Raw genomic sequence first — 21,161 nt, forward strand, 5'->3', positions numbered from 1 at the left:
CCTAGAAATAGACCAGGCTGGTGGCGAACTAAAAGATCAGGCTATCTCTGCTTCCTGGGTGCTGAGGTTTAACGCACGTACCACCTCGCAGGTTGCAGAACTGTTCTATGAAGCGAGACTGCGCATGTGGTGTGGGGAATCTTGGGATTCCCTCAATCTGCAGGTCAGTTCCATCAATCCCAATATAACAGGACTCCCTGAGGTAGAGGCAGGCGGCCCTTCAGTTTGCAGCGATGCTCCTGCCTCAGTTTATCCAGAAACCTGGTTCCTCTAACTGAAGTTTGTCCTGCCCTCTGACTAGAAAGGAGCTGTTTCCCGGAGAGCTGGTTTTGCATGCCTAGGATGCACAGAATGGGCACCGAGGAAGTCGCACCCTCCAGGGTCTCAACACAGGGACGGGGCCCGGCTGCCTAGAGCTACCTCTCCGGGCGCGCAAAGAGAACCTGGAAGGAGGCCTCTCGGAGAAACTGCGCCAGAATGGGTCACGCCTACCGTGTGTGAAGGGCGCAGGATGCCAAGCCGCAGTCGGGCAGTATCGCGTTACCTGCTCCAAACTGCCTGCGCACACCCTCGGCGTCACCTGTGGGCGCGCAAGTCCGCCTCCCCGCGCACATGCGCACTGCGAGCCGCTGGCTGTGGTGTCACGTGCCGGGCGCGAGCCGCCGCCTCCTGGGCGGGCGCTTCCTGTGGCTGTCTCCGCCGCCGCCCGGGGACCGGGGGAAGCTGGGCGGCTCCGGGCTCGCGGAGGCCGGGTTTTGGTTCGGATCCGCCGCGAGGTATGCCACGTGCCCGCTTCCCGGCGTGTGGAGTCTGGGGGCGGCTTGGGTCGGGCCTGGCAGCGGGAGGACGCGCGGGTGTGGGGACCCGGCGTCGCCCCTCGACGCCGACGTGCCTCTCCTGAGCCGTGACCGGCCTGCGGCAGCGGAGCAGCTCCTGAGCGCCTTCACCCCCGCACCCCACCCCGGCTGACGCTTCGCTGTTGTCTGCAGTCGAAATCTGACACTTGAAATGGCGTAGGGTTGTGCGCTCACACCAGGGAACCTCGCAGCCCTGTTGATTCCAGCTCCAGACGCGGGATCGTGTCTGTTTCTTAATCCCCGCGCCACCTCACGCTCCTTCATAGATTTGCAAGATGCTCAGGGCTGAGGTTTCCCGCCCTATATGATCTCCCACTTCCCTGTGCACCTTCTGAAGCACCCATGATGCTTCACACTGCTGTCAGGGAAACGCCCAAGTACTTTTAAAGCCTTAAAGGTGTTTCTCTTTCTCCCCTGGTTCATGCCTTCATTTCTAATCTTTCGGCTTGGTGTATGCCTCATTGATGCCAGGCGTTTTTTCCTTGTGTAGGCTAAGCTGTTTCTCATCTCAGAACTGGCATCAGTTTGTTTGATTTGCTTGAAATTCTGCCCTTCCCCTGTGTCCAAACTTAATGACTCAGCACAGGCATCATCCTACCTTAGATGCCTTTTCTATGTCCCCGATAAGGGGCCACCTCTCGCACCCATGGTCCCAGCAGCTGCTCTGTGATGGTTGTCTGCTCATGGGTAGGAGCAAATGAGTTTCTTCAGGGCTGGACAGGTTGTCCTACAGTACCCGTTGACCACTTGCGACATCTTTCAGAGGATCTGAAAGCCGAATCAGGTGCAGTGTCCAAGGAAACGGATGATGAAAAGGATCTATGCCTGCACTGCCTAGTGGTACCCATTAGTCAGGTTCATCTACTGAGCACTTGAAATTTGTCTGGTATGACTGAGGAACTGAGTTTTTAACTTAAATGTGAATAGATACATTATTTGCAGAACAAACAGCGCTGCTTTTAAACGCCTTTTCAAGCCATTATGTGCTTCCATAAATCTGCCTTCCATTGTCACTAGTCATTTCAGAAATTGTGTACACTCCCCTCCAGTATCCTTCTTTGACCGAGGTACCCTACCTTCCATCTACTACCTCTCCTTGCCTCTGTACTGTAAAGTGTTTTAGCCCATGAAAATAAGCTCCTTAACCACGGGTACCACTGTTGGGGCTGTATTTCATCATCTACTCCAGCCTGAGTCTCTTCAACTTTACACCTGATAGGTATCTAGCCTGCCAAGATGCCAGGGCCAAGACCTCGAAAGGGCCCTAAGACCAGTGGCCAGGGTGCCGAAACTGCCAAGCAGGTATGGACGTGGCCTCCTTCACCCCTGGGTTCACATGGAGTAGGGATGGCTAGACATTTGAGGCCAAAGGAATGGCTCCTTGGTTGGGAGTGTTTGCTGCCACTTAGTGGCTTAAAACCACGTGTAACTTCAGTTCTAGGAGTTACAACACCCTCTTTTGGCCTCCATGGGCACTGCAGCCACATGGTGTACATTCATATGGGCAAAGCTGTCATACACATAAAAAAAAAAAAAAAAAGGAAAAAAACCTTAAAAACAAACCAGAACAGATACAAAGTCATTTAAGGTTGGGTTGGGATAAAGGGCGTGGATGTCATCGAAACCTAAATTATTCTAGTTTGTCTCTCAGGAGGTTGCAGCTATTACTGAACACCAGAGTGAAGTAGTAACTATGTCTGCCCATATGACTATTATTTTGACTATAAGTGGTCAAAATAATGGACATAGAAAATGAGGTGGAAAGGGGAAGATGGGCTAGTGTTTCCTAGGCATACAGTCAGGTTTGCACATGAATTCTGTGAGTGGATTGAAGTAATGTTTGAGAAACAGTGGGAATGTATGGGAATGTATACTGTTCCTTAGCTTCACACTTGAACATAGGTAGGATGACAGAGTTGATGCTATATGTTTACAACAATTAAATAAATCTGGGGGTGGGGTGGGCGCCGGAGAGATGCCTTAGTGGTTAAGAGCACTGACTGTGCTTACAGAGGACCCAGCTTAGAGCCATCTGTAAATACAGTTCCAGGAGAATCCAACAGCCTCAGACACACATGCCAGCAAAACACCATGCACATAAAATAAAAGCATATCATTTAAAATTAAATGTGGCACAGAATCCCAGCACTAAGGATGCAGAAGCAGGAAGATTGTGAGTTCAAGGCCAGCTTGGGTTATACAATTAAAGCACTTCTCAAATTACCCCTTCCTCCTCCACAAAGAGGATTTGAGTGTATGGTAGGATCTCCCAAGATGGTGAGAATTAACCAATATAGTCATGAATAATGCCAAGTGTTGTGCCCAGCAGCCATTGCTGGTTTTGTTCCTTATAATAGTGGCACTGGTTTCTTTAAAGAATCCTCCATGTTTTAGATCTGTTTCCTTCTCTGCGCATTGGTCCTCTGGGTGAGTAGGGACAGGACTCAGGGCTTAGTGCGCCAGGCAGCTGCTCTTCCACGGAGCTGTAGTTCCCACTGTGTTTTGCTTTTTATTTTGACATAAGTTCTCTCAAGTAGCCTAGACTTTGAACTTTTATATATCCCAGACAGGTCTTGAACTTGGACTCTTTCTGCCTTGTCTCCCTAGTGCTAGAAGAATAAGCATGTGCTACTGCACATAATTTCATTATGTGATTTTTTTTTTTAAAGACAGGGTCTTATGCACACCCTAGGTTATCCTTGAACCCCTGATTCTCCTGCCTCCCTCTCCATGTTTTGGAATTGCAGGCATGTGCCAGAATACCAAGCTTCATTATGTGATTTTTCTTCTCCTTTTGTTTGTTTAGTGATATGGTCTCAATTTCTAGCCTGGAACTCTTATGTAGACCAGATTAGCCTTAAACTTGGGATGGTTCTCCTGCCTTAACCTTTCAAGTTCTGGCTTGTTATGTAATTTAAAGAGCAGTTATATAGTTTATGTCTGTGTGAATGTATGCCACATGTGTGGGTTAGCTCATCAGATCTCCTGGAGCTGGAGATACAGGTAATTATGAAACATCTACTGGGGTGCCAGGAACCGAACTCAGGTCCTCTGGAATAGGAGAAAGCACTCTACTGCTGAACCATCTGTCTAACCCTGTGATAGGATTCTGAAGAATCCTCTCTGGGCACTGCAGAAATGACTTTTTGTAAAGAGCACTTGATGCCTTCACACATATAGTACAACCCATACATGCAGGCAAAACATTCTTACACATAAAATAATAAAATCTTAAAAGGGGGGGGCAAAAAACCAACTCTTTTTCTGTTCTTAGCTGGGCCTCTTTGTGGAGTTCAACCCTGAAGACATGCTCTTGGGGATGGATGAGATGGAAGATGATGGAGACCTGGAGGCGGAGTTATTGGCCCTCACTGGGGAAACAGGGAGCACAAGCAGGAAGCCAGCACCCAAGGGGCAGGGTAAGTGTTCACTGTTGGACTTGTACAGGCCATGAGGGAGAGGGTCCTTACCTGACAGCCTGGAGGAGTCAGCCACCTGCCCTTGTTCTTTTGATAATTACATTCCTTCTATAGTTCAGCTATATACCTGTATTTGGAGCTCCTTCCCCTTTGAGGACAGATCCAATTGTTAGCCTAACTCAGATCACTAGCTGTAGTCCTACATAGGAAGAGCCTTGTATTATACAGTGGGAGCTCAAATAGCATTGACATTACTGTGTGCACAGTAAATAGAGACGATATCAAATGAGCAAGTGAAGTCTCTTTTCATAGCCTGGAAGAGGATGGGATAAGTATTCCTCTTAGCAGGGGCCTTTAGAGGCAGCCTGTATGTCCTGAGTCGGGAATGACTGGGAAAGGGCTCACTACTCTAGCCCTGCTTTGGGATTAGATAAGCCTGGGTACAGATGTTGCCACTTACTGAGATTGTGAATTTGGGGAGTTGGATGTCTCTGTGTCTTGGTTTATTCAGTATAGAAAATATAGATGATGTTACTCATCTTACAGTATTGTGACACTTGAGTAGATGGTAGAAACATTTACAGATATGAAAGGCACAGTGGGGGCAGTGTATAGGTACATTTACCTACAAGCAGAAATGCAGCCAGTTAGTTACTTGTTGGAGAAGCCGGGAAGGCGGTATCCATAGCAAGGCCCTTTGAGCTGGGTCATGAAGGAAGAGTACCTTTCTGAGTCGTACTTTGCTATGGGAGGGGCATTTCTGCCTGGTCTAGTATCCAATATGGTGAGCTAAAGGCCGCCTGTTTATTATCCAGCACCTTCCTTGAGTTGCCATGATCATCTGTGACTCTTTCCTCAGCCCCTCTGCCCATGGCCCACATTGAGAAGTTGGCAGCAGACTGTATGCGAGATGTGGAAGAGGAGGAGGAAGAGGAAGGGCTGGAGGAGGATGCAGACCTTCTGGTATGTTTGCCAGGCTGGTATCCAAGGAGAGACCTATTGAGGGAGACTGGGGTTTGTCTCTCCTTGTCCCTTTGCAGGCCTGTCCTCAGCACTTTACAGTGAGAGATCTTGTCTCCTTTGACCTTGGGTCTGACCACTGCAATTTGGAATTCTCAAACTTGAAGTTTTATTATTTTTTTCAAAGTCTTCCTTGGTTAGATGAAAGAACTGTTAGTAAAAAAGATTTGGCATGGAGAAATACTGCATGGGAACAGGGGCCTTAGTTTTTTTCCAGTCATGATATGGCCATGAGGCACCCAGAGTTCTTGGACTGTTTCCTCAGACAGAGCTGCAGGAAGTCCTGGGTGTGGATGAAGAAACTGGGCTGCTCGGTGGCAGTGAAGCAGCAAGCCCAGACCTGTCTGAGGAGAAGACATGGGACAACACTGAACAACCTGTAGAACAGGCAGCCTTCCAACAGGCGTTACCTGCAGCGGCTCAGGTAGGTTTTCTAGGAGGGCTCCCATGTGCCGTTGATGCTCCTGTGTGTACGTGTACGGTATGCATGCAGCATGGCTTACTAGCAGGGTTGCCAAATAATTCTAGAGCTCCCCACATAGAAAACAGCATGAGAGACTGCCATAACTGGCTGGCTTCAAAGGCTACTCCTGGAACCATTTCCTGGCCTCTGTTGATTTTGGGGGCTTCTGTTTGGCTGACATAATGTCTGGCCTCTCTTGTGGGTCTTTGCCTCATACTAAGGGGGCTTAGGCACTTCTTTCTCCTGGAGTCCCAGAGATCCATTTTCTGGGGTAGCTTCCTCACAGAGAGAGAATGGCAAGGGCCTAGCTGGCTCTGGAGTGGCCCAGCCCTGAGCTGAAGTATCTGCAGGCTGGAGGGCCTCGGGGGCTGCAGGCTTTGCTGGAGGAGCGGATCCATAACTACCGGGAGGCTGCGGTCAGTGCCAAGGAAGCTGGTGAAGCTGCCAAAGCCCGGCGCTGTGAGCGAGGCCTGAAGGTACGGTCAGGTGACAGTAAAGGGACCACACACTAGCGTGATAAACACTGTCATTGCTGGCCTGTTTCCAGCAAGGCCCATGTGCTTCCTGGGTTACAAGTCTAATTCCTTCCCTTAGACTCTGGAGTCCCAGCTTGCCACTGTAAGGAAAGGTGGGAAGATCTGTGAGGATGAGATTCCACCTCCAGTGGCCTTGGGCAAAAGGCCCCCAGCCCACCAGGAAAGAGCCAACAAGAACTCTGAGATAGACTCTCCAGGATCCTGTGCCATGGAGCCAGGTATCTGAAGACATACTATTTCTGGTTCCCATAGCCTGCCTACCCTACCTGCCTGCTTCTCATTGCTCCAAGAATTCCTAGACCAGTAAGACTGGGGCCCCTTAAGCTTCCTTCTTTGACCGTCTAGCTGAGTTCTCTGGGGGCCTTTTGTTTTATGTAGGCAACCTTTCCCAACCTGAGTCCAGCCTCCCTGCCACTGCTCCCCTGCCTGATTCAGACCCAGATCCACAAGCCCTGCTGTTAGCCCGACAGAGAGAGTACAAAGCAGCTGCTCTCAATGCCAAGCGGGCTGGAGAGCTAGATCGTGCTCGGGAGCTCATGAGGATTGGGAAGGTATGCATGCATCCTGCTTTCGTTTCGTAGATGGGTTAGAAAAGGCTCAGAAGACAAACAGCACCTGGGTGAGGGTGGGCTCACGGAGTTGTTTCAGGCCATGCTCCTGGAGCTCCTTGTCTTATGCCTGTAACTTTTTCTTCTTCAGAGATTTGGTACTGTCCTAGAGGCCCTGGAGAAGGGGCAGCCTGTGGATCTGAGTGGCATGCCCCCAGCACCTGAGGGTCAGTCAAATAATGGGGGTATCTACCTAGGTTGGGATTAGGGAGGATTCTGAGGTATGGAGTTGGCCAGGTACTCTGCCTACCCTGCTGTTTGGATTCCCAGATCTGAAGACCCTCCCCCAGGCTTCTAAGGCCCCCACAGCAACCCATGTCCTGTCCCCAGCAGTGGAGAAAATGCACCCAGTGATGGCCTCTGACCTCCCAGCCACCCCAGGTAGGACTTCATAGTGAGAGAGTGGAATTGAGGCCTGGGAAGAGGCAGGATGAGCTGATAGTATCTCTTTATCGCCTTCATAGTGGCCCCTGCAGAGCCAAAAACAGTGCTAGATGCTCTACAGCAAAGGCTGAACAGGTATCGTGAGGCGGGCATCCAGGCCCGGGCCAGTGGGGATGAGCGGAAGGCCAGGATGCATGATCGCATTGCCAAGGTAAGCCCACTGCCTCTATCCTATGCTAGCTTATTCTTGCTCACCCTGCCTGTCTACTTTCCCTACGAGCCCTGGTCTCCAAGTCCTTGTCTTGTCTGGTTTTGGAGTTTTTCCTGCTTTGGGACTCCTTTTCTTCTGGGACTGCAGTCTGCTAGAAATCCCTTCCTTCCCATGTAGCAATATCAGGATGCGATTCGAGCCCATCAAGCAGGACGGAAAGTTGACTTTGCTGAGTTGCCTGCTCCTCCAGGTGGGTGATGCTTGACTTTATGAGGTTTCTGAGCGAGAATGGAGAAAGAAGTTTCTCATGTATATGCCTCCACCTTGTGAGAGTTACCATCCTAGAGCCAGGCAAGACCCACGGCAGACTCCTGTATCCAGTGCTACCTACCACCTTGCCCCTCGCCATTCTGTCTCTCAGGATTTCCTACCATCCCTGGCCTGGAGCCCAGTAAAGGTACCAAGGAGGATTCAGTGGCAGCAACTTTGGCAACTGCCCAAAAACTGGCCTCAGAAGATACAGCCCTGGTAGATGAAGATGAGGAGGTTTGGCTATGGGCCCAGGACTTCAGGGCTTGGATGTGGGGGTTGGGAGTAGACAGCAGATAAGGAATAAACCCAGACGCTATTGTATAGTAACCTCATAAACTAGAGATTCGTTCCTCCATTTTAGAGAAAAACATTTCCAGAGGCAGAACTAGCATTCAGACCTGGGTATTTCTGATGCCCCCAAACTCAAACATTCTTTATTACTATGATGTTTCCTGCTGCAGAAGTTAGGCTAGGAAGCTTTTGATGGCTCCATCTTTCACTCTGGAGGTGAAGCTACTCCACTGAGGTCATACAGTGAATGGGGTGACATGAAGGAGGTAGCCCAAGTGTAGGCATGGGGAATGATAACTATTTGATAGCCTCCTAACTGGTACCACCTGCAGAGTGATACCCCAGCACAAGCCCCAGTGGCCAAGAAGCCAGCGCAGCCTCTGGTCCCTTCATCCCATCTTCTGTCGGAGCCCAAGGCCTCAAGTTCCAAGGAGTCACTGAGTCCATCTGGTAATTTGGGGACAAATAAGACTGAGGAGCAGCAGTCCAGTGAGACAGGCATGGCTCCAACCATTGGCCCTCTTTTTAGTTCGGGAGCAGGTGACACTGCTGGAGGCTCGGAAACTGCAGTATCAGCGAGCAGCTCTGCAAGCCAAGCGCAGGCAGGATCTGGAACAGGCCAAATCCCATTTACGCGTAGCTAAAGGTCTTGAGGCTCAGATCGTCCAGGCCCGAGCTGGTCAACCCATTGACCTCTCCAAGGTGAGTCCCAGAGGTGGGGGCTGATTGATGGGGGTGAGCTGGAGTGGCTTCTGTGAGGAGGTAGGACTTGTGTAGAATAGTGACAGCAGAGAAGGAGCACTTTGTCTCCTTGTGGCATTGAGATAGACCATTAGGGAGATAGATGGGAAAAGAGCGTGTTTGCAATGGTCACAGGTAGTAACACAGTAGGGCCAGTCTAGTAGAAGCAGTACCAGGGATAGAATGGGAGGCAGTGTGTGTCACTGGAGGTGAGTGGCAGTTGAAAAGAAAAAAGTAGAGCATGGATTCTTGTGTTTGTTGGGCTCAGCAGAGGTGTAATCTGACTCTTGGGGCCCGAGGGGCCTTATGATCTGGGCAGGTGCCATCACCCTTGACAGATGAAGAGGGTGACTTCATCCTCATTCACCATGAGGATCTGCGACTCTCCCAGAAGGCTGAGGAGGTGTATGCCCAGCTACAGAAAATGCTCCTGGAGCAGCATGAGGTCAGTAGCCTTTGTATCTCTGCCTCCTCTATGTTCTGGGCTGGGAGTCCAACTCTTCTCGCTGGTGTAATGTATGGCCCTGGGCAAGCTACTTTCCTCATTTACCAAGTAGAGATATCCCTTTTGATTCAGGGTTTTTTCACATGTATGTTTTGCCTACATGTATGTGTATACATGTGCCTTGTACCCATGGAGGTCAGAACAAGAAGTTGGATTCCTTGAAACTGGAGTTACAGGTGCTTATGAGGCATCACATAGGTGCTAGGAACCAAATTAAGGTCCTCTGCCGAAAGCAGCAAGTGCTCTGAACCCTGAGCCATCTCTCCAGCCCCCCCCTTTTATTTGGTTATGAGATTCAGAGTGATAGGGAATCAATTTTGCGGGAGGGAACTGATCTGATATGCTGCCTCTCTGAGAAGAAAGTGTTTGTTCTAAGGTATATGCTTGAATTTTTTTTCTTTGGCAGTGGTGAGTGATCTTTGAAGTGGGGTCTTGCTCTGTTCCATGCTGTTTTTATGGGAGGAGTTTGATCAGTGAAGTTTTGGGAAATGGCTATCTTTAAGACAAGCAGCAAAGTGTAGGTAGAGCCTGGCATGGCGGGTGATAGACACCTGCAATATCAGCACTTGGAGGGTAGGGCAGGAGAGCTGCCATGAGTTCTAGGTCTACCTGGGCCATGGAGCTGAGACCCTGTCTCAAACTGGCAAACACGCATAAATAAGAAAGTATGTTGAGCTTTAGAAATGTGTCCTAGGAATATGTTTTATAGGAGAGGTGAGGCTAAAGAGGACTGTGTGGAGCTTTGAGAAGTCAGGCCTTGAATGCTGTCCTTGGTGAGCCCTGCCCTGGCTATGCAGTCACTCTGGGCTTCTGTTTTCTAGAAATGCCTGCTATACTCCAAGCAGTTCATGCACCAGGGTAATGTGGCTGAGACTACTCGGTAAGTGCCAGGGCTGTGCTAGGCTTGTTCAGTAGGGATCAGATAAAAATCCTACCTTGCTGACTTGGTTACCTATCCTTGGCAGGTTTGAGAAGCTTGCTGAGGACCGAAAGAAACAGCTTGAGATCCTGCAGCTAGCCCAAGCCCAGGGCCTTGACCCTCCCAGTCATCACTTTGAGTTGAAGACATTCCAGACTGTGAGGTGCCAATGCATAGGGAAACTGGCTCTGTGCAGGGATGGGGGGCCAGGGCAGCAAAAGTTTTGGAGCAGAGCCTGGGGACTTCAGTCTTTAGTGAGACATCCCAGTATCATGGGTATTGGAGAGGGGGAGGTGGCTATGCTGACTTCAGAGAGGAGCTCAGAGTTGCAGGGGTCAGAGACCAAGCAGCACTGCTCCACCCTGCAGGCTGGGCTCGCCCTTGTCTTCTGTCTTTTCCTTTGTACTATCTTCATTCTGTTTGTAGAATCTTCTCAGAACTCAACAGCACAGAAATGCATCTGATCATCGTCCGGGGAATGAACCTCCCAGCCCCACCAGGTAACCATGGGCTTACTGAAGATGTCCTTGCCCATGTACTCCATTGTTGCCTGGCCACCAAGCTCTGGCTATGCTTTCCAACATGACTCCCTTTATGTCCTTATAGGAGTGACCCCGGATGACTTGGATGCTTTTGTACGGTTTGAGTTTCACTACCCTAACTCGGTGAGGTTCTGCTAGGGTTTTATTCTCTGAACAGCACTATTGCTTAATTTGTCTCCATCTTTGATAGGCATTGCCATAGGGAGGGGTTGAAGATCCTCTGGCCCCTTTCCTGCATGGATTGTTTTCCTCTTGTCTGACTCAGCCAAAGTGCTGTGCCTAAACACATGGTTTCTGAGCTATCTCAACTTCTCTCATCTCTCTGCTATAGGACCAGGCTCAAAAGAGCAAAACAGCTGTGGTAAAAAATACAAACTCTCCAGGTGAGTAGAATATAAGGTCCATTTCTGCTCTTACTTCCTGTATGGACAGGACAGTTTCTAGTATTTTAAAATTTAGTGTCTTATTTGGTTCACCCAACTCAAAAATAAAGGCAAATTATTATTAATAGTTGTCTTACATAGTTGTGAAAACTGAGGTCTAGGGCTTGAAGAGGCTCTGTGGCTAATGGCAGACTGCTTTTGCAGAGGATCTGCTTTTGGATCCCAGCACCTACGGGGGTACACATCCACCGGTAACTCTAGCTCCAGCAGGATTCCATTCCTCTGGCTTTCATGGGCACCTACACACGTATATACACATACAGAATTCAAAATAACAAAGGTCATTTTAAAGTTTTTGGAAACAGGATCTTAGTATGTAGCTTTTAGCTCTGCCTGGCATGAAACTCAGAGATCTACATATCTGTTTCTTGAGTGTTAGGATTAAAGGTGTGTGCCGCCACGCCTGAAGAAAAAAAATATGAAGATGTAAGAAAGGCGATATAAATCCTGAGACTTGAAGTTAGTTAAGTAAAGGGATTTGTCTGAGGGTACACAGCAAAGAAGTATTAAAAATAGACTTGAAGTCTGGGTGTGTTATAGTGAGTTCTAGGCCAGCCAGGGCTATGTAATGAGACCCTATCTTAAATGTGTGTGTGTTGAGGGCCAGTGGGGAGGCATATATTTAAATCCAGGAATTCCCACTCCAGATTCCAAGTCCTTTCCAGTAAACCTGTGTCTCAGGGCAGCACACTGTTTACAAGGCCAGAACCCACATACTCTGCCTTTCTTTGGTGGCTGACAGCCTGAATTGGAGGTAGTGAGTTCCAGCCTGCTCTGGGCTTCCATTTCTACTTCCTCAAGAATTCCAACCCTATCCTTGCCTGTTCTCCTTGCAGATTTTGAACAAGTTTTCAAACTAAATATCAATCGAAATCACCGAGGCTTTAGGAGGGTGATCCAGAGCAAAGGAATCAAATTTGAGATCTTCCACAAAGGGTAAGGGTTCCCACTGGCAAGGTTGGAAGGAAGAAATGGCAGATCTGTTCATGTTGTTCTCCACACCACTGTTTGCTTTCTTTGAACTCAGCCAGTCCATTCCTGCCCTCTCTGCCCAGTCTAATCCTCTGCTTCTTGCCTTCCCAGATCCTTTTTTAGAAGCGACAAGCTGGTTGGCACAGCACACCTGAAATTGGAACGGCTGGAGAAAGAGTGTGAGATCAGAGAGATCATGGAGGTAGGGCCCAAATGAACTAATATTCTTGGAACTCTAGTGAGGAGTCTGTGCACATTTTAAAATTGTCTGTTAGTGTGTTTTGAGGATGGGTTATATCCCCATGCCAGATGCAAGAAGTAAAGAAAGTCTGTGCAACTTTCAAAGTCAGCCAGGTACAAAGTAGGTGTTTGAAGTTGGGAGAAGATCCTTGAGGATTCTGACCAATGCTAAGCATGGTGTAGATTTCTGTTCTAGGGCTGTGTTGTGCTTGGGTCAGTGAACAGAGAACAAGCTCCAAAGGAAATGGAAATAGTATTTCTTGATCAGTGACATATGCAAAAGGTAACTGAAAATTGGACAGGTAGCCCCTTAAGCTTCCATGGTCTCACAGGGTTATAGAAGATGAGGAGCTTTAAGAACCTGCTTCTAACAGATGGAGAATAAGCCAGAGAAGAAACGTGTTAATTCTTACAAATTGTCCTTGGCAGAGCCAGGGCCAGACAGACTTTTAGAATAGTTTTGGAAGCTGGAGCTTGCCTCTCCCTTGTGGAGTTGTACAAAAGTGCTGCCTATTCTGAACTGCCTTTGAGAGTGGTCAAAATCCCAAGCTTTTGTAGCATGCTGTACATCTCGTTCCTTACCTGCTCTAGTGGAGGGCATGGCCCGCGCTCTGCTTGTGATTGCTACCCATCCACTTTCTCTGTGGGCCACAGGTGAGTGTGGGGGCTTCAGGGCCGGATGCTAGTGTTAATTCTAGTTTAGAAGATCAAGGGAAAACCAGGATAGATTGGCTTTCTCATCTACAGCCAGAGCACTGACAATTATCCAGATGTCTAGGTTATTTTAAAGACACTGAGAGTGAGCAGTTCTCCACTTACCATACTGCAGGAAGAAGGCCTGGCTGTACAGAAGCTGACACCCAGGATATTTTAGATGCTCTGTGAGTCTACCTGCCCCAGCTTATCCTCTCAATTACTGTCTGTCTGTGGCTGTCACAGGTTCTGGATGGAAGAAAGCCCACTGGGGGGAAACTGGAGGTGAAGGTGAGGCTGCGGGAGCCTTTGAGCGGCCAGGATGTGCAGATGGTCACTGAGAACTGGCTGGTCCTGGAGCCTAGGGGCCTGTGAAGAGGTGGGTTGCCCTGCTAAAACTTGCTTTTCACCCATTCCTGGGGAGAACATATTTAATTTCCTCCTATCTGAAGGAGACTAACTGTTGTCAGAATGTTTTTTTAAAACCTGGTTTCCTTTGTGCTTTTGCCTTGTGAGGTGGACATCACTGGTACCAGCTCACTGGCCCTCGCTGCTGGCTGCAGGAGCCTTTGTACATGAGATGCTGCTACACAAGCACCAAAGACTGTTGAACTGTGGCTTCGGCTCTCCTCCGCTGCCTCTCCTGGGCCTTCAAGGAAGCAGGCCACGTCTTAGGAGCTTCTCGTACAGCCTCCCACCCCCCAGAATGTGGGTGAAGACAAGGATACCCATTGCTCTGTGCCATAGATTCAGCCCTATTGTCCCTTAACCTCTGCATAGCAATTATGTGCAGCTTAACCCAGCCCCATTTGCACCATTTCTGGATGTGCCTTTCGAACATGTAACTGTAAGGATGGGAGAACCTGAGGGTGATCGGAACAGTCCCTGCTTAGGGGAGGGACAGGATTCCGTGACTCCGGCTGGCCAGTGGCAGACTGTCCTGCTCTGCAGTTTTCCCTTGCCTGTGCCTTTGTTCTGACAGCTGCTGCACTAGCCTTTCTGCTTCCCAGAGGCCTCAGGAACAGGAAGGTTACTCTGGTACTATTGATGGGAAGTAAGGGGAGGTTCTCTTTGGTTTGGTCCATGTACGTAAGATGAAAGACTGTTAATTGGGGAGAAAAAAAGAAAGAAAAAAAAACTATCAGTTTTATGTAGCCATTTTTATTTTAAAACTAGGTCTAATTCACTACAGCGACTTTATACTCTGAACAGTGTTAATTAACGATCAGAGTCTTCAAAAGTCCTGTTCTCTGCCACTTTTTTTTTTTTTCTTTTGAGGCAGGGTTTCTCTGTAACAGCACTGGCTATCCTATAGACCAGGCTGGCTTTAAACTAGGCCCACCTGCCTCTGTCTCCTTTGTGCTTGGATTGAAGGTGTGGGCCATTACACCCAGCATCCCTGCCCCTTTAAAAGCTGAAGCAGCAATATATCCACTGCACCTTTGCAGGCTTCTGAGAAGGCTTGTCGTTGAGCTAATCACCTGGCTAATCCCTGTCTGTCCAAGTTCTACAGCTTTTTCGGTAAATAGATAGAAATGAAGGGACAGATAATTGCAAATTCACAAATGCATTATTTTAGATTTTTTAAAAATTCAGCATCCCAACTCTTTCCCATTTTAAAGCATTAACCTCAACAAAGTATTCTTCGGATGTATTCTTTATTCCATTTTCTTGGTTGTACAAGGCAGGATCTCACTTCATATCCTAGGCTGGTTTTAACTCACAGCAGTCCACCTGCTTCAGCCTTCCTAGTATTGGGATTACAGGCGTGTAAGCATGTATGTGCCACCGGGCCTGGCTTCCTCAGGATGATTTGTGAAGGCTCTATGTGAAGTAAAGACATTCAGCTGCTGGTCACTACATTGTCGAATAAGCAGCCAAGGGATGAACTTTCGTAGGAGAAAACAGGACTGGACCATGCTTCCTTGTACTTAAGAGTGTATCAAAATTGTTAGTGATTAACAAGGCAGAAACAGCGTACAAGTAATGTTCCAGAGCTCTCTGGCCAATCTTAATTTATCGGATGTGAGCACTCAGTCTTTCTCATGTAAGAGATTTAACAATTACAGTCACATATGTGCAGAAGTGATCTGGAACAAAAGGGTCTCTGCCTTCATTAAGGAACCTGGAGCAGAGAGGGAAGACTTGAGTTTTTGCTCTCAGTGTATTTTTCTTACACTTGGATCTCAGCTAAATTGAAGGATCCCTGGCGTTATTCTCAAAGATCCCAGTTAGACCTAGCATTCTCATTTTGCCCCGCTGCTGGAAATGTTCTAGTTTTCTTTGACTTCAAGGATTTCCCTTTACTACTTAATCCTTTCAGTCCATTTTATTGTTCTGCTTACTGAAAAACAACCTCTAGGCTGAGGGAGGCCTGACAAAGCCACCCACTGGGGTTCTTAAAAGGTCTTTGTTGTAGCCAAGGAATGCATGGTTAGGGGGAGGGGCCTGCATAAAGCCTCATTTTGTAAGATTTGATCAACCACAGTCACCAAACATTATTCACAAATATAACAGAACCAGCCATATCGGAAATCCTTTAAATATTGCACTGCATGTCCTTCCGACATACTGAACATAATACAGAATTTATTTTAGAGTCAGATTTTGCTATGAAAGGCAAAGATTGGTGGCTTTTCTCTTATGTAGCACTGCTCTAAAACCTGTATGGTCGCTCTCTTAGTTTAGGTTTTTACCCCACGGGTGTTTGTGGCATTCCCTAAAAGATCTTTGCACTAAGTGAGGTTTTGAGTATGAAACACCAGCTAGGGCTGGGGCTTGCAGACAGCAGTGTACCTGCTCTAGTTCGAATTCTTTCCTTCTCTGGCCTCTAAGATGATCATCAGCAGTCTTCTATTCCTTAGTTCTATGGATAAGATGCTTAAAAATCCAATTACTATTACTTAACTTTAGCATTAGTAAAGTAAAAGCCACTGTCACAAACAGTTAATTCTAGACCCAGTGCTGAGCAGATTACTTGTTAGAAATACATTAAGTTTTTTTTTTTTTTGGGGGGGGGGGGGGGCTGGAGAGATGATGACTCAGCAGTTAAGAGCTCTTCCAGAAGTCCTGAGTTCAATTCCCAGCAATCACATGATGGCTCAACCATCTCTAATGGGATCCCTCTTCTGGAGTATTTGAAGAGAGGAACAGTGTACTCACATACATAAAAATAAGTTAATTTTAAAAAGAGAAATACATTAAATGCATAATTGTCTTTCAGATGGCCATAGAGAAATCTAATTGGAATTTGGGGCCTACCAGTGTAGATGGAAGACAGTCCCACTATTCTACCGCCCTGAGTGCAGGAAGTAATGAGAAAGAGTTGGTTTTAAAACAAAAACAAGGAGAGTATCAGGGATAGTAACATATTCCTATAATCCCAGTACTTGGAAGGCAGAGGCAGAAGCATCAGGAATTGAAGGTCTTTGACTAGTATTAAGTTCAAGGCCAGCCTGGACTACATGAGGATCCACCTCAGAAACACCAGGAAATATATTATACAATATATGCTTACAAATAAATTTGGTAAGCACACAATTTTTAAAAACAATAAATTACCAGGATGCAATTCTCTTCAGTGTAGAAGCTTTGTCTTTACCTTTTAAATCTAAATCTAGAAAACTTTGCCTAGTTAGGAATGTGATGCTTAAGCATTTCACTTTAGAAATCTCAGTGAACATTACATAAAATCAAAGCTAAGAAGAGAAATAGGTGAGTATCCTTAGTGACTTAAGCCCAGTTTCCTAAAATGATTTTACTATGCATAAAGGATATTTTATGAGTTAAGAATGGACCTGTCTGTATGGCTCCAGAATTTGTTCCTTTACGGGAAGATTAAAAGCCTTGCTTGTTCTAGAAGACCCATGTCCAAGGCAAGGCACAGTTATCTGGGCAGCTGCTGTGTAAGCGCCAGACTAAGCTCAACATTAACACCAACTATGCCTCTCAGGTGCTTCCTGTTGTAGGTTTTGGGATGGTTCCAGACCTCTGTTCTTACAAATTAGTGCTGTGCTGGGGAAAAGGGCACTTCTGAGGCTCTGTACCAAGTGTTATGAGAAAGGTCCAGGTCCTGGGTCTCTGACTTTCATCCGCACCTTTGGAGAGTGGATATACAATGTAACCCTCACACACAGGATGGACACACTCATTCTCCCAGCTCAGCCCTAACTGTAGGAGAGGGGCAGTGGCAGCCCACCACTGCCCTACAGGTCTGCATCTGAACCCAGGGGTGTTGTGAGTAACGTGCTTCTGCAGCAGAGGAACTAAATCCTGTGTGAGCCCGGCCTCCACTGACGCCTGTATCAGCTGCCCTCGAGCAGGACTTTACAAAGTAGAGAAATGCATTTGGCCTGTGATTAAAATAAATTTAACAGAATCAGAATGTACAAAGCTGAGCGTGATGGCACTCAACTTTAATCCCAACGCTTGGGAGGCAGAGGCAGGCAGATCTCTTGTGAGTTCAAGGCCAGCCAGTCCAGGACAACCAAGACTACACAAAGAAACCCTGTCTCAAAAAAGAAAAAAAAATCAGTATCACATATATCTTGGTGAAGTAGACTTGTTTCCTGTGCTCCAGTTAAAGGGCTGCTGGGAGATAGAGTGATTCCAAGCTTGGAACTTGGAGCTTCTTGTTGGGCTAAACGGGAAGATTAAACCTAAGTACTGTCATGAAAAGATGCATGAGCCAGCTAGGAGGTGTTCAACTCAACCAAAGATGAGATCCCCTGAGTACAAGACTAAGAACTCCACAGGACCAACATGAAAGTCACACAAATAACAGGGTGAAGGAAGGAAGGGGGGCTTGTTTGTTTCGGGATTATTAGATCCAGCTGGTAAAGAAAGGGCATGCTGGGGCTTCTACAGCTGTCACAGTACAAGATCAGTGCAGGCAGGAAACAGTGGCGCTGAATCTACAGGAAATTCTGAAGAGCAGGATACTTGCATAGATTGAAAGTGCTCTGCATGTTACGGTTATTACTAAAAAGGTAAACACAGGAGCTAGACTTGTTGAAAGGGTGATTGTGAGAGCTGCCACTGTCTCTGAAAGGTAGATGGATATCAAGTGATTCTGACCAAGAATGCAAACTCAGATGAGGTATCTTCTACTAAAACCAAACAAAAATCCAGGATGTGAGGTCTATACTCACAAAAAAAAAAAAAAAAAAAAAAAAAATCCATGCCACAAAGAGATAAAGCCAAGCCTAAAGCTATGAGCAGCATCTGACCCTAGACTGGAAAGTTCTCTGTTGAAGAATGGTTCTCAAAGGTTCTAGGCAGGCATGAGGTTAGATCCTCCAGACACTGACCTTGACTTAACTCCTGGTTGGGCAAGGAATAAACATTAACTGTACAGGGGTGAGGGGCTGTGTTGTATGCACCTTAATCTGAAATATCTCAATTTTATAGAGGGGAAAGATAAGCACTGACAAAGCCAATGGGCAGAGTTAGCATGTGAGCATGTGTGTAGAGCTGTAGAAAAGAGGATACTTCTATGTACAGCTTTCCTGGAGATTGTCACAGTCAAATGTTCTTTAAAGATATGTGTAGTGTATAGTGAACAGAAATGCCCTGGGTGCCCTCTGCCAGCTGTTGCTCAGCTCCTCCATCCAGATGCCCTGGTTGATAGTGAGTTACTTTCTGTGGCTAACAGACCAGAACTCCTTTTGGTTTGATTCAATTAGTAATCTGAACACAAACCCAAATCTAAACATGAACTCTCCTCAGTAAACAGCTGTAGTGTAACCAGATGGTCAGTGTAACATTTTTATGCCAATTCTGTACAGGAAGTGCAAACGTGGCGATTCATTGTTTATTTTCTTTCTCCCCGCCCCCATGACCTTGGTGATGGCTGTACCCATATGAGCATTCATGTGAGCACATGACCAGAAGTAACCGTAAGAGAGGAGCAGAATTCTTGTCTAGAGAGTAACAGAAGGGAGTTAGCTGCAAAGATAGCGTATCTGTTGTGCAGTAAGAAGCTGCCCGGGTCTTCTTGGAGAATGCATAGAAGACTTAGAATCATGGAACATCTGTCCCCCAACCACCCTCCCCACCCCTTTTCCCCTAAGTCCTACTCCCACCCTATACCCTCCCTCCTAACAGTGTTAACAAAAGCTTAATCTTCCAGTTTTAAAGTGCAAATGATTTGGATATGACCACTGCTGCAACAGGTCTGAACAGAAAAAATGGAGTCCTCATCTACGCGATGTTTTCCAGAATATAAAAGATGAGTTCCATGACGACAGGGCCTTCATTGAGCTGGCAGGCTCCTCCATGGATGACAGGCACCAAGGCACTGTCCAGATCGTTCATGTACTGTGAGGGAAGGGGTTGGCCGTTGCTCCCTGCTTGATAGCCAACCTACCACAGAGAGAAATGGATGACAGGTTATTAGGCAGGGAAAATCCCTGTAGAAGTCTGAACCAAAGAGGCCAAGCAGGAAATACCACATCCTTTGCCAAGAGCTACACATAATGCCAGTGTACACAAATTCTACCTTCTCTTTTTACTGGTTTATCATCATCTATCTACCCTGGCCACTTGATAGCTGTGAGACCTTTGGCTAGTCCCTTAATGTGCTAATATCTATTTTCTGGGAAGAGCAATTGTGAGTCCTGATAGTTCAGGTTCTGGTTGTAAAGTTAAAATGAGGAATACAACAAGATTAACTTCAGCCCATGTGGTCATCAGGGCACCGTATTTTGAGCAACTGAAAACAAATTCAAAGCTGAAGGGCCTTTCCCTCAAGAGGATCACAAGTTTAGCAGAAGAATGCTTGCCATCCAGTTGTTCCATGCGAGAGAGCCTCTCTCCAGATCCTAGCAGTACTCAGTGAGATGGAAACACAATGCTCCAGTTGTGTTACACAGATGGACTTAAGGTTTTCCTAACCTGTATTTTATGTCTCTGTGTGGGTGTGTTTGTGTACCATGGTACCTGTGCTACAACTTGATGTGCATGTGGAGATCAGAGGACAATGTTAGGGGTCAGTTCTCTCCTTCCATTGAGTACACAGGCTATGGGGACTGAACTCAGGCTGTCTACCTTGACAGCAGGATGCCTTTACCCATTGAGCCATCTTGCCGGCCTGATTTTGTTACTGTTGTTTTATTGTTTATTGTTTTGTTGCTGTTGCCTTGTGACAGGGTCTCTTATAACTCAGACTGATCTCAAACTTGGTATGTGGTAGTCAAGGATGATCTTAAGTTTTTGTTCCTTCAGTCTCCCCTCTGAAGTACTAAGTTACACATGTGTGCCACTGTGCTCAGTTCATGTGGTGCTGAGGATCACTTCCAGGGCTTCATGCATGCTAGGCAGACACTCTAAACTGAGTTCATCCCCAGCCACAGATCCCCTTGCAGCTTGGGACAAGACGGTAAGTGAAAGTAAGCACTAGTCAATGGTGCCTAGGGAGGAAGTGAAGCCAGACACAGGGCCTTTCACCCTGCCATGCTCAGCTATTTAATTAAGTTCTGCAATGAAAAGCCAGATTTCCCCATGTAAGCACTCCGGAAAGCAGCATCTCTGTGCAGAATTGATTACTGGCTCAGAGGGAATATCAACCTGAGAGCCCACACTTGTTTCATCTTTAAAAATAAAATTATGTTATTCTATTATTTTTTAAAATGTGTTTGTGACTGTTCTGCCACATGTGTGGATGTGCAATATGTATGCGCCTGGTACCCAAGGAGGCCAGAAGAGGTTGTCAGCTCCCCTGGAACTAGAGTTAGGGATGACTGTGAACCACCACGTGGGTGCTGGGGACGGAACCTCGGTGCTCTGCAGACCAACAAGTGCTCTATACCAGGAACCATCTCCAGCTCCTCCCACGCTCATTTCTAGTGACCCAGCACTAAGGGCGGAGGGTGGAGATGGAAGCATCCAGTGCAGGAGCAGTGGGGTCTGCTGTGTAGAGCAGGGACACAGGAGAGCGATACTAGGAAGGAGGAACTGGGGCTTAGGAGGTGAAGTACAAAGAGCACATAAAAACATCAAGCCAAGC

General features: G+C 47.2%; 2 protein-coding genes across 7 annotated transcripts in view; one reads left to right on the forward strand and one right to left on the reverse strand.

The window, feature by feature from the left end:
* Nucleotides 1–657: 657 nt before the first annotated feature.
* On the forward strand, nt 658–14,297 carry CC2D1B (coiled-coil and C2 domain containing 1B). 3 transcript variants are annotated; one of them, XM_080921432.1, is made up of 25 exons: nt 658–776; nt 2,077–2,159; nt 4,132–4,276; nt 5,136–5,239; nt 5,562–5,720; nt 6,110–6,235; nt 6,354–6,513; nt 6,674–6,846; nt 6,995–7,070; nt 7,174–7,284; nt 7,368–7,498; nt 7,676–7,748; nt 7,920–8,044; nt 8,434–8,551; nt 8,631–8,803; nt 9,162–9,287; nt 10,169–10,227; nt 10,313–10,429; nt 10,693–10,766; nt 10,873–10,931; nt 11,140–11,191; nt 12,088–12,187; nt 12,335–12,425; nt 13,403–13,535; nt 13,673–14,297. In XM_080921432.1, exons 2-24 carry the CDS (start codon nt 2,094–2,096, stop codon nt 13,529–13,531), a joined length of 2,547 nt encoding a protein of 848 aa, XP_080777558.1. In that variant the 5' UTR covers nt 658–776; nt 2,077–2,093; the 3' UTR covers nt 13,532–13,535; nt 13,673–14,297. The 3 variants fall into 3 exon arrangements, with proteins under 3 accessions (XP_080777558.1, XP_080777559.1, XP_080777560.1); XM_080921433.1 differs by having other exon boundaries at nt 7,234–7,284; XM_080921434.1 differs by having other exon boundaries at nt 7,237–7,284.
* A 153-nt stretch (nt 14,298–14,450) lies between these two features.
* The window catches only part of ZFYVE9 (zinc finger FYVE-type containing 9), a 132,373-nt gene continuing 125,662 nt past the window's right edge, over nt 14,451–21,161 (reverse strand). For all 4 annotated transcript variants that reach the window (XM_080921430.1, XM_080921428.1, XM_080921429.1 and 1 more), the window contains one exon: nt 14,451–19,519. In XM_080921430.1, coding sequence (XP_080777556.1) covers nt 19,358–19,519 — 162 coding nt within the window. In that variant the 3' untranslated portion in view covers nt 14,451–19,357. The remainder of the gene's footprint in view (nt 19,520–21,161) is intronic.

The sequence above is a fragment of the Micromys minutus genome (genome assembly GCF_963924665.1).
Source record: "Micromys minutus genome assembly, chromosome: 9".
Taxonomy (NCBI): Eukaryota; Metazoa; Chordata; class Mammalia; order Rodentia; family Muridae; genus Micromys; species Micromys minutus.